The sequence below is a fragment of the Eptesicus fuscus genome, chromosome 11 (assembly GCF_027574615.1).
Source record: "Eptesicus fuscus isolate TK198812 chromosome 11, DD_ASM_mEF_20220401, whole genome shotgun sequence".
Classification (NCBI taxonomy): domain Eukaryota; kingdom Metazoa; phylum Chordata; class Mammalia; order Chiroptera; family Vespertilionidae; genus Eptesicus; species Eptesicus fuscus.
In genome coordinates, this window is record NC_072483.1 from 56202091 (window position 1) to 56219434 (window position 17344).

General features: G+C 35.6%; 2 protein-coding genes across 3 annotated transcripts in view; one reads left to right on the forward strand and one right to left on the reverse strand.

Moving 5' to 3' along the window:
* The window catches only part of ITGA4 (integrin subunit alpha 4), a 76682-nt gene extending 68899 nt beyond the window's left edge, over window positions 1-7783 (forward strand). The window contains exons 24-29 of the mRNA XM_008138743.3: window positions 556-681; window positions 1296-1415; window positions 2538-2636; window positions 3009-3128; window positions 3640-3776; window positions 7069-7783. Of these exons, the coding sequence (XP_008136965.2) occupies window positions 556-681; window positions 1296-1415; window positions 2538-2636; window positions 3009-3128; window positions 3640-3741 (567 nt within the window). The 3' untranslated portion in view covers window positions 3742-3776; window positions 7069-7783. The remainder of the gene's footprint in view (window positions 1-555; window positions 682-1295; window positions 1416-2537; window positions 2637-3008; window positions 3129-3639; window positions 3777-7068) is intronic.
* Window positions 5825-17344, reverse strand: part of CERKL (ceramide kinase like) — a 100852-nt gene continuing 89332 nt past the window's right edge. Inside the window, exons 6-14 of one of the 2 annotated variants that reach the window (XM_054723170.1) lie at window positions 14763-14837; window positions 13809-13986; window positions 13663-13722; window positions 13014-13039; window positions 12812-12920; window positions 10905-11001; window positions 6918-7096; window positions 6158-6225; window positions 5825-5887 (exon numbers count right to left, since the gene is read on the reverse strand). In XM_054723170.1, the coding sequence (XP_054579145.1) occupies window positions 5886-5887; window positions 6158-6225; window positions 6918-7096; window positions 10905-11001; window positions 12812-12920; window positions 13014-13039; window positions 13663-13722; window positions 13809-13986; window positions 14763-14837 (794 nt within the window). In that variant the 3' untranslated portion in view covers window positions 5825-5885. Of the gene's footprint in view, window positions 5888-6134; window positions 6226-6917; window positions 7097-10904; window positions 11002-12811; window positions 12921-13013; window positions 13040-13662; window positions 13723-13808; window positions 13987-14762; window positions 14838-17344 lie in introns of those variants that run through there. The other variant, XM_054723169.1, reaches the window with a different exon arrangement.

Sequence of the window (17344 nt, forward strand, 5' to 3'; positions counted from 1 at the left end):
CACTGTTGGGGAACAAAATTAGTATTTCAGCCTTTTTTAAAGAAAGAATGTTCAAATCACTACTTAAGAATCAGTATTCTTATATTGTTGATTCCATCAGAATTGCTTTCACTCTCCCTGTTTCAAGACAAGCAATCAGTAAGCCTACCAACTGGGTTTGAGATCTAATTTTTTAAAAATCTTACTTGAATTCCAAGTTTAGATGGTAGGACATGGTGTCTAAAGCCCGAGAAATGTTGAATTTCATGCTAATGCTCAAATGCCCATTTTTCACATTGCCCTAATTTCTGTAAGGTTAAGGCCATTTGATTAGTTTAGGACCTATATCCAACCCTCTAAAATTTTTCTGAGTTTGTGTTTTTGCTGCAGATATTTCATCTCTCCCAAATAAATCTGTTAAAAATATTTTCACACTTTTCAGAAGTACTTGATATTTTTAGAAAAGGTAATCAAGCAATTGGAACTTCATTTTATTGGAACTTTTAAAACCATGTAGCTTTCGTTGTTCTTTCCAATATTGAATTATAACACTTTTCTTGCTTCCTATCTTTATAGACTAGTTCAGGAGAATGCCATTTTAAAAATTATCAAAGAACGTGCACATCAGAAAAGAAAAAAGATGCAATGGAGGCCCTAAGAGACATATATAAATTCTTTTCAAGGACTGATAAGAGACTATTGGTAAGTTTCAGTTTTTCATTGTCTTTGTTTTCCCACATACAGAACTGAAATGCTTAAAATCAATGTATATGAGCTTCAGTTGGGTTAGGAGAGAAACAAGTAGTATTCTTGCATGTGAGGAACAGACATGATTGGACATTTGAGATAGACCCAGGGTTAACGATCTACATTTTAATTATTTGTCTGACAAATGCCCATTCTGTGCCAGCCAGGCATTTCTCCATACCCTCTTAATCTCGTTTCACAAAGGCTACTCAGAAGAACTTTGACTCTTTTCAGTTTAGTGAATCTATGAAAAAAACAAAAAAACAAGAAGCAATCTTAGCATTCAAATTATTCAATTTTTACAATAAACAGAGAACATCCAACTTGGCAAAATTCTGATTAGGAGTCTTTCTTTTTAACATCTATCCCAGACGGTTAAGTTCATAAGAACACATGCTCCAGTTCAAATACTTTATTTTATAAAACAAACATTTGCTTAAATTGTTTAAAGTAGGATTTTTAAAATGCCACTAACAAAAACAGATCTTTAATTCCATGGAAATTATTTTAGCCATCTTCTAAAAAAAAAAGTTGAAATGTTAATGTAGCTTTTTTGGTATTCTTTCAAGTTCTGCACAAAAGCTGATCCACATTGTTTGAATTTCTTATGCAATTTTGGGAAAATGGAAAGTGGGAAGGAAGCCAGTGTTCACATTCAGCTGGAAGGCCGGCCATCCATCTTAGAAATGGTGAGTCCACACAGAATCTGCAAACTCTACCCGAGTGGGATGGTATGTAGGGAAGCATTCAACAAATTAAGAAGGTATTAATACAAATAAAATTTGGAGTGAAACTTAACTGTTTCAATTATTTTTCTTTATTGATGAAGATATTACATATGTGTCCTCCCCTCCTCATTGTCCCCCTGGTGTCTGTGGCCATTGGTTATGCTTATATCCATGCATACAAGTCCTTTGGTTGATCTCTCCCCTTTTACTTTAGCTGAATACATTGTTTAAATGACATGGTTTTTAGTAATTAAATAGATAATTAAGATGTTTATTTTAGGAAGTATGTTCAACTATTTATAGACCTTGATTAAATCAAAGAAATTGACTACCTTAACATTCTGTATAACCTTAAAGTTCTTTCCAAACTATTTTAAATTATGCTTAAAATCTAATATTTAATACAGCTAAGAAGTAAAATTGTCTTTAAAACACAATAACAAAGAAACTTTTAAGACCTTCAAGAATATATTCTCATCTTCCCCAATGAATGCACATACTTAAAACACATTAATTGTGCATACAATTTCAAAAGTCCTTAGCGTCTGGGGATTCTCGCTTATAAGTCTCTGCATTAAATAGTAAAGCTCTGAGTTCATCAACCTACTGATTTGATATCTGAATACTGTAACTTATTTGTACCAGATTTTTCCATTACAGTATTAGGTAGACTGTGTGTATTTGATCAGAGCAGCAAGATGACAACACAACTTAGAAAGAAATAAAATGAATTTTAGGAAAGGTTCATCAAGTGAAGAAAGTCTTATTTTGGGGTTAAAAATTCAATATCCAGGGGAAAATACACTACAAACTAACACATAATATTTAAATCAAGTTATCTGCAGAGTGGCTATGTTTAATAAAAGAATTTCAATAAAATGGTGCCATATAAATTAATACCAAGACCATGCCTTTAGAATCAAAGGAATCATTGCAATTAATTACAAATGGTGAAGTAAATTGGGGAAGATTAATTATGAAAACTTCTAGATAGTAGGTAAGGATCATGAGAAATTAGTTCTGTTAATATGTCTTCATGAAATAAAACTATGAATCAATAGAGATTTTTCATTTATTAAACAGGATGAGACTTCAGCACTCAAGTTTGAAATAAGAGCGACAGCTTTTCCAGAGCCACATCCAAAAATTATTGAACTAAACAAGGATGCCAGTGTTGCACACGTAAGCTAAACTGAAACATTAAGACTGTAGGAAAAATAGTATTGCTAGGGTGTTTAGTCAGGAAAATAGATTTTTTACTAGATCATGGAGAGCTTGAAATACTTTCCTGAGAGTTGGTATTTTCCACACCTGGAAAGAGGGAATGACAGCTTTTTAAGGAGTTTAGGATGGATTGGAGGAAGAACTACAGAAAAAACCCATTGTACTTACTGTTTCTGCTGATCAGTTTACCAGCATTTCCTATGGTTATATTCGAACAAGCAAGAGAATGGGATGGGTTGTTCTAAATACTATTGGGGATCGAGGAGGGGCTGCAAAGGAAATAGGAGCAAACTTTTAAACTGGTGGTTCTTTATTTTGGTTAATATGTAGGTTTGGCTCGAAGGACTACATCATCAAAGACCCACACGTCATTTGACCTTAGCAATTATTTCAAGTAGCTTGATACTTGGACTTATTTTACTTTTGTTGATTTCATATGTTATGTGGAAGGTAAGCCTTTCTTTAATAATTACCAATGTTAACCTACTCAAAATGCCACCCTTGACTTTCTTAAAGCCAATTTGTGCCTCCCAATTTGTGCCTCCCAAGTGAATATACAGTACTGATTTCACTATATTTCTCCAAACTTCCATATCAAAGTTCTAGAAAAATATGCCTTCTTTAAAGATAACTCATTTTCAAAAAAACATTTGAGAAACACCGCACACATTATGTTGAATGTCAATTTTACAGATTTCACACATGCATTAGTAAGTCCTGCAGTAATTGCTCTTTAATCCCATATTTTCCAAACTAATTTTTACTGACTACATGGGACACAGTTTAAGAACTATAGCAGGTCCTCAAATGGTGTCAATTATCAATTAGCCTATGAAAAATTTGGTTTTGTTATACATTGTTTACTTAAAGTCATAGAAAGTATCACCGATGTTAAGTTGCCATTGATTGTCTAGATATTTTATAACTGCACACTAGTGATTATACAATGATTTTTTTTCAGGCTGGCTTCTTTAAAAGACAGTACAAATCCATCCTACAAGAAGAAAACAGAAGAGACAGTTGGAATTACATTAACAGTAAAAGCAATGATGATGCTGATTAAAAGACTTCTTTTAAATTGAGAAAACCAAGACTCAGGTATATAATAAAGAACTTAAGACATTGTTTACAAGAAACCATGAACTTTGCTTTGCCCAGAGTTCTTTTATGTACTTTTTACTCATAACCTTGTGACATACTATGTCTTAAGGCACATGAAAAAGGTCTTGTTTCAGTTATTAAATGGATAGAAAACACTAAAACATTACATTTAAGATAATCCCTTGAAGATATTCGGAAATAAAAGTGCATCTGAATTAAATCATAAACTTGATTGAAGAAGTCTTGGACTTCAACATATGTGCTTGCTTCAGCAAAATAAATTCCTAATATTTGAGACTTGTTTGAATTATGTTCTTTAAAAATATTCAGCAGGAATTTTTCAAAAAGCTGTTTCCAAATGAATGAAACAGCTCTTTGAAAAAATTCTTGAATATTTTTAAAGAAAGCATTTTACCTTTAAGCCCTTTACTTGTAATACATTTCCTATGGGCTTTGATCAACAACCATTCAGCAGTCTATGATTAATGGGCCTGAAGAGCAAACTTCAGACTGAACTTTTATACACTGGTTTGAGCTTAATGGGATGACTTCTGGGTAATTGTTGTTTATACAACTATGGATTTCTTCTTTCTGTATATACATAACTTTGAAATATACATATATGTTCACATAGATATAAATCCATAAGTCTCTCCTGTAACAATTTTTTCAAGGGTACCCCAGAGTAAATTTTAAAAATCTATCATTAGTCAATTTTCTTATTTACAAAACAACAGTACTTAAAATTCTAATTTATATTCTGAAACAGATTGAGAATGTTGCACTTTAACTGGCATATGTAAACTGTACCTCACAAATAATTTTTTAAAATCAAAGCTCTGTAAAAACAGTGATTAAGGAGAAATATATTGATACTCTGTAAATAGTAACTGGATATTACTCTTTTCTATTCATATGCAAGTGATAAATGCTTATAAGATCAGTGTCTTCTGCATGGAATTGGGGAAACATAATTTATAATTTTAAAATAGATTTAGCTTATATCCAGTGAATATAACATCAAAATTTCCATGGTATATGTTTTAGTGATCAGTGAAACATTTTAAATTTTTATTGGTTATCTTAGATTCCTTTTTATAATTATATAATTTATATTTTCAAATTTTAAGACATTTAAAGATAATCTTTCCTATTATTTATTCATACATATGAACTAGATGCTGACCTTAGAATATAATTTCATCTGAACTGGGCTAAATCTGTCTTTATATATAAAAGAAGACTGGCCAAATCTTGAAAATCTGTTATAAGATGTGATCAAATAGATAAATTAGAGGTCAGTCTTTACTATTATGGAAACTATTCCATAGGAAATATTTATAGGAAGTCCCTGCCAAAAGCCATCTTCCTCTGACTACCTAATTGCTGTGTAAGTTATCCATCACAAGCCTACAGTCTGTGATGGGTGGAAAGTGCGGAATGCACAGAGATGCATGAACATGAAACCTCCTGTGAACTCTGTGTGCCAATACAATCTAATTACATTTATAATATTTATACTTTTTTTGAATAGAAGCTATTCAGGAGAATGTCTAGAATCACTGGCGGAAAATGAAGCCCAAATTTAGAATTTCTTTCTCAAGGATGATCCCTGAGGAAATTTAAATTTGGTTCTTTCCTATTCAGAAATGACAGCATTTCAGGTGCTATTGAAAACAATGTTATAATGGCCAGAACACATGACTGTCAGGAGCAAGAGGGGAGCACAGCACCCTAATGGGCCAGATTCTGCCCAGTTAGACATTTTGCATAGTTTAAAATAAAATTTAATAAACTATGAATTTTAAAACCCTACCACTTTGAAGTAAGAAAATCAACTTGAGTTTTCAACTTTCAGAGAATATTCACAAAATTGGTACCATAACAACTTAAAAATAGGAGGGAGTCTTTTGGGGGGAAGTTTAGAGAAATTTTGAAAAGTAATACTAGTAGTTCTATTTCTGGTTAGATTGAGTTGTATAATTTTGAAATTTAACCTCACTGGACAGGTACCTCATTAGGAAAATCAGGGCATTCTTACATGAACTCTGTGGTCTATTCGTACCAGACTACAGGATATTTAACATCAGAATTAATGGACTCAAATCCTGAAAAATGAAAGAATGTAAATTATTTCACTTTGGAATTATCTAGGTTAAAAAGTAGATATAAAGACATTCCAAAAAAAACCACAACAGAATTTAAATAAATTTTGGTATATTCAAACCCTCAAAGCTAATTTTTAGCAATGTCAAAAGTAGCAAGCAATTTTAATTTCTTTAAAAAATAAGATTTTTTTTTCCTGTTAGGATATCTGTTTAAAATATGTCCATTCATATTAAAATTTTAGTTCATATGTTTCTGTTATAAACAATTACATGTTACTTTGGAATCATTCATTTCTTCCATGCTTTCACCATAAAGATTGATAAGTCTTGGGTGTAATCTGCAAAGAATAAAATAATATATGTAATTGATTATTTTATCAACCTATCATTCTGTTATTTTTCACACATATACCAATTGAGTACAGTGCTTAATACCAAGTGCAAGTCTAAAGATAGCCAACAAAAACACACATTCATGGCAGAGATGAAATCTAGAGAAATGGGTAGGATGTGTAATAAATCAGCACTGAATTAATATAAAGCCTTGACTAATATTCTCCATTGTTTCTGTAAAATGCAGGCAACTGTACATATAGAGAGCTCACCAGTTGCTCTTGTTACCTAATTAAATGATATGTAAATTACATGGAACTGCTGAATACGAAGTGTTATAGTATAAGACTAATGGATTAAATTGTAATAATCTGTTACTCAGTGTCAAAAAGTTTAAACTTTTGACTCATTTTTTTTTCAAATTCAAAATGGAAAATGTAGACATGCATTATCTGTATAGTGTAAACTTATAACCAAAGAAAATGTGTTAACTCTCCAAAACAATTGATGAATAAATGTAAAGTCATACTTTATTAAAATTATACATTTATCTGTTTATCCTTCCCTGACTTGCTAATTTAAAAAAAAAAATCTAGCCAATTGCTTGCTTTGATAGTTACAGGAAGAAGGCTTCCATTATACTAGCAGTTTGGTGTCTACTGGTGGACATAGAAGGCAGTGAAATAATTAGACTTACTTAACGTGGACCTCTGACGTAACTTCCATTAAATCGCCATCTACATTCCAGGGGAAACTGTTTTCTGAGGCAGTTTCATGTGGTTGATCCTCCTCCTCTAGACTGTATGCACTGGTTTTATTCCTTGGATAAACTTTTACTTCTTCAACAGTGTAAGTCTCAACGAATGGAAAATTGAACTAAATAAAACAAATGGACCTCAATAGACACTTCTCCAAAGAGGACATACAGATGGCCAATAGACATATGAAAAAATGTTCAACATCACTAATCATCAGAAAGATGCAAATTAAAATAACAATGAGGTATCACCTCACACCCGCCAGAGTGGCTATCATCAACAAACGTCAAGTGCTGCCAAAGATATGGTGAAAAGGGAACCTTAGTACACTGCTGACGGGAATGCAGACTGGTATAGCCATTATGGAAAACAGTATGGAGGTTCCTCAAAAAATTAAAAATGGATCTGCCATTTGATCCAGCAATCCCACTTCTGGGAATATATTCTCAGAATCCTGAAACGCCCATCAGTAGATGAATAGATAAAAAAGTTGTGGTACATTTACACCATGGAATACTCTGCTGCAGTAAAAAAGAAGAATCACTTTCCCTTTGAGACAGCATGGAGGGACCTTGTGAGTATTATGCTAAGCGAAATAAGCCAGTCAGAGAAAGATCAAGTATCACATGATCTCACTCATATGTGGAATCTAATGAGCAACATAAACTGATAAACAAAATAGATCCAGAGACATAGAAGCATGGAACAGACTGTGGAATCTCAGAGGGAAGGGAGGGGTGAGTGGGTGGGATGAGATCAACCAATGAACTTGTATGCGTATATGCATACCCCATGGACGCGGACAATAGGGTGGTGAAGGTGGGAGGGAAAGGGGACATATATAAATGTACTACTTTCAACAATAAAGATTTTTTTTTTTAAGCTGTGGTTCATTTACACAATGGAATACTATGTGGCTATAAAAAAGAAGCTCTTACCCTTTGCAACAGCATGGATGGACCTGGAGAGTAATATGCTAAGCAAACTAAGCCAGTTAGAGAAACAAATATCACATGATCTCACTCATATATAGAATCTAATGAACAAAATAAACTGACGAACAAAATAGGTCCAGAAGTATGGATGCATGGAATAGAATAACAGATCTCGGTAGGGGAGATGGTGGAAGGGGACAGGAAGAAATTAACCAAAGAACATACATGCATACCAATGGACACAGACAATAGCATGGTGAAGGTCTGAGATGGGGCAAAAAGGAGAAAATGGGAGACATCTGTAATACTGTCAACAATTTAAAAAATGCAAATAATCAGGGTGCTTCCTTTCTCCCTAACTGCTAGTGCACATTAAGAAAGTTCACTGTGCTCTCTCTTGCAAGTAAATAGCAAAATGCATGCTTTGAAACTAATTATAACCAGGGTTCCCCAGTTTCTCTGGAAGAAGGAACCCTTCTGAGGCTTTCCTACCTCATTTAGATCTAGCAGCTGGCCAAACTTGTTTGATGACAAAACAGTAAATCTTTATGAAATTGTATACAGTAATGATATTGTAGAATTTCCAATTAAAAACAATCTTTAGTACTGGTCTGTTGATACAGAAGATTTATATAATCCACTGACTTGATTAGTAACTTGTCAACTAGTTTAGCTGATATAAAGCAAAGTCTAGTGTAAATTTTACACTTGGAATTTAATTAAAAAGAACCTAGGCTTAAACTTATGAAGGCAAAAAAAATTCAATCGAATATCGAATGTTTCACAGGTGTTTGCCTGCTTCATCCCCACTTTCAAGGTGGCCACAAGTTGCAAGATAATTGTGTTTAGAATAGTGTAAACTTCAAATTTCAATTTTTCTTAAGGAAACTAGTGAAAAAATAACCTACTTACTCTAGCAGAAATGCAGAGTAACTACTCATTTATTTTAGTTTTCAGATAAATGACATGAGGTTTATTCTTCATATTATCTACATGTTCTATCTTCCTCCTTCCACATATCAACCTCAATAAAGCACAGAAATTTAGAAGTTGACAGAAAACTGAAATTTTCCCAAACATCCTTATTTTACATAGAAGAAAACACAGTCCAGTAGGTTTTCCAGTTTATACTGTATCATATACTGGGTTTCAGTGGATTATGCTGGGGTTATATGGTGGCAGCGGCTGTTCTGATTAGAGGGCCCCAAGCAGTTCTCTGAAAACGCTTACCTCTCTGCATCAGGTTTCCCATCTCAGGGCGCCACCTTGCAGACATCCCTCATACTGTGCACTTGTAAAAATTTCTCCTTAATCACTCTTGGTCTACATAGTCATTCATTGTAAAAATGAGTTTGAAATGAGTCATTACTAACTGGCTATTATAGGCTAAACTGTGTCCCTCATAAAGGTATCTAGCAGTCCTAACTCCTCCTACCCGTGAATGTCATCTTCTTTGGAAATAGGGGCTCTGCAGATGTAATTAGTTAAGATGAGGTCACTGGGGTGAGCACTAATCCAATGGGACTGGTGTCCTTGTAAGAAGAGGAAACTGGGACGCAGAGAGATGCCAGGGATGTGCACACACAGAGGAAAGACCATTGCGGACGCAGCCAGGAGGCAGCCCTCTGCAAGCCACGAGGGGCCTCAGGAGAAACCCCACCTTCTGGGGCTTCTCCCATTCAGAACTGTAAAGAAATGAGTGTCTGCGTTTAAGCCTCCCGGTCTGTAATATTTGTATGGCAGCTCTAGCAAACTGATACAAGGACAAAAACAGGACTTCTGGTAGAGGATGGTAAAGAGGTGAGGCCTCAGCGGGCAAGGGCCAGAATACAGAGGGCCATGCACATGCTGGGGAAATTAGATGTTAGCCTGATGACGATGAGAAAGGCATTGTAGAATTAAGCAGAAGGGAAATCAGGTGTGTGTTTTAGGAAAAGCCCCTTAGAAGGAAGTTTGGAAGACAAGACCAGAAAGAAGGCTATTAGAAGCAAGAAGGAATGAGTTTTGAAGTAAGGAGAAGGAGCAATTTCAGAAACATTTAAGAGGGGAATAAACAGACCTGTGTGTGTGTGTGTGGCGGGGGGGGGGGGGATTTGTGAGGAATGAGGATGACAGAGGAGTCAGTAACTCCTGGACGGGTGGAGTGATGCCATTGACCTGTGTCGGGAACCATGGAAGGGGCGCCTTGAGGGGAAAAGACAGTAAGGTCAGCTATGGACACAGGATGCCTGTGAGTTTTGTAACGGCAGCACAGAGGAAACCACAGTGGTCCTGCAGGTCAGAAGAGAAGACAGAACTCTTGAAAGTGGGCCACACTCAGTTCACAACAGGGGGCCATGTGATCACCCAGGAGGAGGGTCCTGAGAAGACAAGGAGGCTACCAACAAATCCCTGGGGAAACACTAGCATTTAAGGGTTTTAAACTCCCTCCCAGAAACGATGGTCAATGTGAAGGTAGAAATGCATGGACAGTGGGAACTGTCCAGATATAGGATGGAGCCGAAAAAACCTGAAATGGAGTTTTTGCCTTCCATGGACCGTACACAGAGATGGGGAGGTAAGATGAGTCACCCTGCAAATGATGGTTTCCAATATGCCCTGCCATTGTTAATGTATATGAACCTTCCGTTCAACCTTAAGATGGTTCACTACTTCTCATTCTGAAGAGCATCCCTAGTATGTAATTTTAACCTTAATTTACTTCATAATTTCAATATAACACTAAATTTTCTATTTTTGCACAAAAACCCAAACAAACCAAGAAGACACAAATATATAACCACCAAGCCATAAGCTCAAAAAAGGCCAATCTATATTAGTACTAGTGGATGCTTTTCAAAATTTGGAGGAAGTACAGGTTGAAAAAAAATTAATGTATTTGGAAGAAAATAAAGCCTTCTTATGAGGCAAGACTTGATGTCAACTCTTTCAACATATCACTGTCCATGCTTAATAGCTTTGCATATAAGTAACAAAAGGAATTTACCATACCTGATTTTTAACACTGGCGTATCTTTTCAGGTGTTTTATAAATTCCTGTCGAGAAGTGTTCCGTGCAATTATAAGAGCCATACTTCCATTATTTAATCTGAAATTAAATATTTGTATTTGACATTAAGTTTATTAAGAAATTACATCAGAATTGACTCTATATCAATCTTTCTAAAATATATAACATTTACTAGAAGTTTTAGGCAAGAGAGATAAATCATCATCATATTAAATTTATTTAAAATCCTTAAATCATATTTTGCTGTTATTTTTAAATGACACAGCCTTTCAAAATGCTTTTATTAAACAATTGCCTTCCTTCTCAGCAAGCTCTTCAGTTCGGGGTTTTTTATAAAATGAACCATCATGCACCCTATCTACATATCAAGATGCAATTTAAAATCCAATGTATTTACTTAAGGATTCTACATGTGAAACCACATGTTTGTTAAAGATGTATTGTAAAATAGTTAATATGTACCAGTGGTATAACAAACAGCTCAACACTTTCTAAAATCTGACGTTGATTTAAATATTTATTTATGGGCAGCTCTAAGTGACACAGGAAACTAAATCAAACTGGCCCTTGGGTGGATGACACGAAATGAACAAATGCTGCCACACATGTTCGCTTAAATGACTGAGCATTTTAATCTTGCATAGCTGTTTGGTTCAATATAAAAGAGACTGTAAATTTAGCATGTGTGACTCAGTGCCAAAAAAGCCACTCACAAATGTATGTAGCTGTAGCAGGTCATTTGCAGAAATACATGTGAATGACTTCTAAGCTCAATTTCAGTGGAAATACAAAGTTATTCTAAGAACAACAACAAAAAAAGGAGCTCTTTAAATCTTATGGAAGCTCAGGTGAGAGCTATATGGGACGTTGGAGACTGCCCATCATTCACTCAGTTTATGTAGAAGGAAAAGAAGACCCCAAGCTTAAGAGATTTGTTCAGAGGCAAAACAAAGAAAAAATGGTCACAGAACCAGAGCTCTCACCTCTCAGGGCTGTGCTTCTTTGACTTGTCATGCCATCTCTTCCCGGCCAAAAATAAACAACACTGAAACTGTATTTTTTTAATGTGCTTCATTTTTACTCGTAATCATTCTAGTTAAATATTTTGCAGGGAAGTTGAAACTAATCATTACAATAATGTTGTAGATTGCCAAAGTACATTAGTCATTCTTTTATCCCACCTCCAGGGAAAATCTAGATTTGACTACATTATACAACATTCATGATCTTTTCTTCTATGCTCTACAGAAAAGGGAGAGAAATTTTCATACCAATAATGGACAACCACTGAAAAGCATATGTAAGAGATGAAACATCTATATCTTATGGATAAATATCTATATCTTATGAGACAATATATAAAATGTCTCATTTTATAGAAAATGTAGGTAGTAGATTTTTATTCATATGTACCACTATTCACATTAAGTGTAACAACAATGTTTCTTTTGATTAAAGGTATCAGATATACACAAATACATGCTTTTCATGCTACAGGTATTTATGTCTGCACTAAAATTGGAAACCAGAATTAAATATAATATTCTCAACAACTGGTAAATAAACCTAAATAAATAAAGCAAGCAAAGTGACATAAAATAACGTAACAGAATCATGTCAATAAAACCCAAGGAATATTTTACCCTCAGTGATATTAAAAAATCAAAGTAACTGTCTGATCATGATCATTTTCCCAGTTTAACAGCTGTTCTGAACCTACTCTGATGACAAATTCCTGAAAAATCTCTGATATGATACAGTCAAGGACAGAATACCTCTTCACAATATTCTGGGTAGCCAAGAGTTGGGCCAAGGAGGGGCAGGTATTCTGCAAGAAAATTTTGGTTTGAAGGAAAGTATCAATGGTTCAATAAAAACACTTACTAACCTGGTATCAGGTGCCAAGCCTCTAGGTGCCACTGAACACAGGCAAGGAATTGCCATAATGCTGACGTTCAAGAACTGACCCTGGATCCTTTGCCACTGAGCATTACAGTCTAAAGATATGAAAGCGACAGTTACCTTCCCTCACCACAGCAAAATGGCACTAGGACCTGGGTCAGTTCTCAAGGAGATGCTTTTAGACTCACCAGATTTGGGAGATCCCTGTGCCCTCCTAAAAATAAGAAAACAAAGGGAAAAAATAAAGACAAAAATAACATCTATTTAAATGTGAGAAAATTATAGACTCCTACATTATATATATTAAATGTTTTCTTATATTAGTAAAAATATGTGAATAATTCCATTCCTAAATTATATTGCATTGATTCATTTCTAGGTAGCATCACCAGTGAAAATGATTTTCATTTTTTTAAAGACTACAGCACTTCCTTTGTGTGACTTTGATTAATATTTGTACTCCACACCACACCCAACAAACTCTCATGAGGACAGAAACTATGGGTTTTGTTTGTCTATTTTATTTTTATTTTTATTTTTATTTTTTTGGCTCATGTATCCAAAGTGCTTGGAATATAGTAAGCACTCAATAAACAGCTGTGGGGTGTGTGTGTGGGGGGGTGGATGGATGGATGGAATGAATTAATGGTTGTATCTGGAGACAGAAACCAAACTACATGGACTACTAGAATCTGTAGGACTCCATGATTCTATATTATTCACTAGTATGTTAGAAAAGCAACCAAAGATCACAATCGAACAAACTGTTTATATCGAACTATTTTATGCTTTAAAGAAAGATACAGATATAAATGTTGCTTTGAGCTTTCTACCTACCTTTCTTGTAAATCTGGAGAGCTGTTAAATGGCAAAAATGATATTTCACAGTCCTCTGGCCTAAAATACAACGAAATGGGTTATTAACACTCACTGATTCTGAGATATAAGATTCTTGGTTTAAGAAAAAAAAAAAAAAGACTTACTTAAGTTTTGCCAGCGCCTTAATTACAGCAAAATCCCTCCGTTGGGTAGGGGACATCCATCGATGTTTTTCCGCCAGAGCCAAAGTCCTCCCACCAAAGCCAAACATGGCTGAGAACCCAAAGCGAAGAAGCTTGCCAGTGGTGCTGAAGGTGCAGACATCGACCGGTTGTATGTGCCCTTGGATATTATATTAAATATTAGTCAACTGTGCAAGAGTGCCAGGTGTCAAAATGGCAAACACAGAAGAGCACATTTATTGACTTAGATCTCAAGCTACTTTATACCATAATACATATCTTTGCTTTCTCTCCATCTTTACCTACAACTACTGGAATTGCCATTTGCAACTTTTTCAGGTTCTAGGAAAGAAACACAAAGCAGCAGATTTTGCAGCTTATAGCTATTTCATATAAAGCATGGCTAGGATGTGAGGTTGTAATATGCGTGAAAAGTAAGCAGATTTAGCAGCAGTTTTGCATTGCATTTATCTGAGTGTATATGTTTTCCATCAATTGGGATAATAAAAGGTCGATGTACAGTGGCTGAAAAGTGTTATCATGTGCTGTTTTTTTCTTTCTTTTAATAACATAATGCTAGCCCTAGAGTCTTGGCACAGTCCAATAACAGTATCTGATATACTGGAATAGTGTGCATGGATTTTCTTGACCTGGTTATAAAATCATCTTACACATCATCACAATGTATTTTTTCTATCAATGTATTATAGCAAACTTTACTTACTGCTCTTTAATAGCATCTGTATTCTGAAAAGATAGGCAGTCCAAACAGAAGTGTTGCCTAATTGACCTTTGGGTTTTAATTCAGCATTTCTCTGCTTTAAGAGACAAAGAACCTGTCTTTTCCTCAGGCAAGTCTGACAGGAATAAAATAGCCTCCCTTATAGTAATATAGAAACTTGCTTATAAAACTCACTCCTTTGAAATAATTCTTACCCATTATAATGTGCAAAGTTGCAGTTACCACGTGAGGGATTCCATGGAGAGAATGTGCCAGTACGTTGGTAGAGCCTGCCAAATCAATTTTAAAACATGTACAGTCAATGTAGCCCAGGTTACAAATCATCCATTTGCTCTTTGTGCAGACGTCGTTATGTAATATTCAGATGACAATAGAAATTTCCATTCACAGCTCAGATGCACATCAAGTGAATGATTCTTTAATCTTCAAACAACTTAAAGATTAGAAAATTCTTTAATCTTCAAACAACTTAAAGATTAGTATCTCCTTACTTACAGCTTTTTCCATCATGAACGTCTGTTTTCTACCCAAAACTACTAGCTATATCAAAGTCTACTCCATCTAGCTTTAATAAACGGGCTTCTAACTTCTACACCAAAAGGAGCACCAACAGCAAAAGGGTGTTTCTGGAGAGCAGAGACAAATGCATAAATACATAAAAAATAAAAGTCCCAACAGCAACTAAGAAAAGCATACAAGATCACTACGAAGTCCAAAGGGCATGCTTTAAATACAATTAATGAATCTCAGAGATAAGCTCTCACCCAAACAGGGATTCCCCTTCATCTGAAAACGGTATCCTAGATGAAGAAAATATTTAATTCCATGGTATTTGCCATGGTGTGAGAATCTGTATTGAGACAGTATAGACTTCTGATTTTCATAATCATTAAGATAATTTAAAATCCACATGAATTTTTCTTACCTACAGAAGAAAAGAGCTCTCTCAAGTCAGGCCCCTATAGCATTTATGTCTCTGAGATCCTGGGGTAAAGGTCTGCTTTTGAAGGGGAAAATACCAGCTAGCCCCTGCCATTTCCACGAGGCAAAAAGCATTTAAAATTAAGAAGCTACAATTTTTCTTTAATTAAAGAATATGAGGAAGAAATCCGGTAAAAGCTGCGGGCTGTGAAAACATGGATGTGCTATGTTCTTCGGCTTTCAAGGCAAAGGTCTGTCCCTGGATTTGTGAATCAGGAATACTCCTGTGTGGTCCCCTGTTAATCTCTCCAATTTGCGTCACTTTGAACCGATGTGTGCTTAAGTTGCTCAGTTGGAAAAGCTGAGGTAACAGACCATCATTAAAGTAATAATAATCATTAGGGATCTATCTAATCATTAATGATTTCCAGACCTCTACTAATACCAGTGCAAAGAGAACTCCACCTTAACCAACTGGTAAACTGGCTCCAATTGCTTGAGCAAAAAGCAAGTTATGCTCTGACCCTTGTTACTCAGAATATGGCCCAGGGTCCAGCAGCAAATGACAACACCAGGGTGCTTAGTAAGATCTACTCTCGGGCCCTACTCCAGACGGACCAAGTCAGAGTCTGCGTTGTACAAGACCCTCGGGCTATGTGTATACACACTAACCTGGAGAGGCACGCCTAGAATGCACGGCCCAGGGATCAGCAGCATCGGCACTACTTGGGAGCTTCTGAAAAAGGCAAATTTCTGGGTTCCACCTACAACCCATGGGAGTGGAATGTCTGGGAGGAAGGCCCAGGGAGGTGTCCCAGTTTTGGCAAGTTCTCGAGTGGATTTGTATGCACCCTAAGGTTTGAGAACAAGTGGTCCAGAACAAAAGGTCCACCTGTTACTCAGTGGATCTTTACCCAGGAGTCAAATACCTAGACCTTTTTAACAATCCTGTGACCCTCACAGCCTGCCCTTTGGCCATCTTATTGCTAATGAGTCTGGACTGGCGGAGGGGAGGGGAGGAAACAGATCAGTCTCTTTTGCTTCCCAGTCAGATTTATGGTGAAGATTTTAGAGGAGGCCACGTAATTAGAGGGAGATATTTAGGATTATCAATGGATTACAGTACTCCATGAAACACATTCCCTCCATTACCATGGTTAATTAGGAATGGCCATAAAAGCATTCCTCTAGAAAGGTTATTAAAAAGCATAATGTAATGTTGTCATGTGCAATAGAGAATGACACATATCATGACTCAAGAAAATAAAGCCTGTTTATTCCCTGTGAGTTTGAAGTATGCTAAGCATGCCCAAGCACAAATGTTTTTTGAATGCTAGAGATCACTGTTTTTATTTTTATGTCTTCTAAGGCTTTTCGACTTTGCAACTTTCCCTTAATTCCATAGCACTTGGCAGTGATGACAGGCATGACCAGAAGTCAGAAAATTATTTGTCATCTTCTACTCTAATTAACCTGTACCTTAGTCCTTAATTTTAGGCTCTACATTAAAAAGAAACTAATATTGTAGTAATTATGCATGGTGCCAGGGGGGTCCTGGAAATATCAGGGGAACACTTTGTAAAGTATATGATTGTCTAACCACTATGCTGTACACCTGAAACTAATACAAAATAATACTGAATGTGAACTGTAGTTGAAAAATATTTTTTTAATTAAAAAAAATAGCCCTGGCCAGATGCTGGTTGTATCATCTTCCTGTACACTGAAAGGTCACAGGTTCAATTCCTGATCAGGGCACATAACCAGATTGAATATTGGTTCCCTGGTCAGGGTGTGTATGTGAGGCAACTGATCGATGTTTCTCTCTCACATCGATGTTTCTCTCCCTCTCACT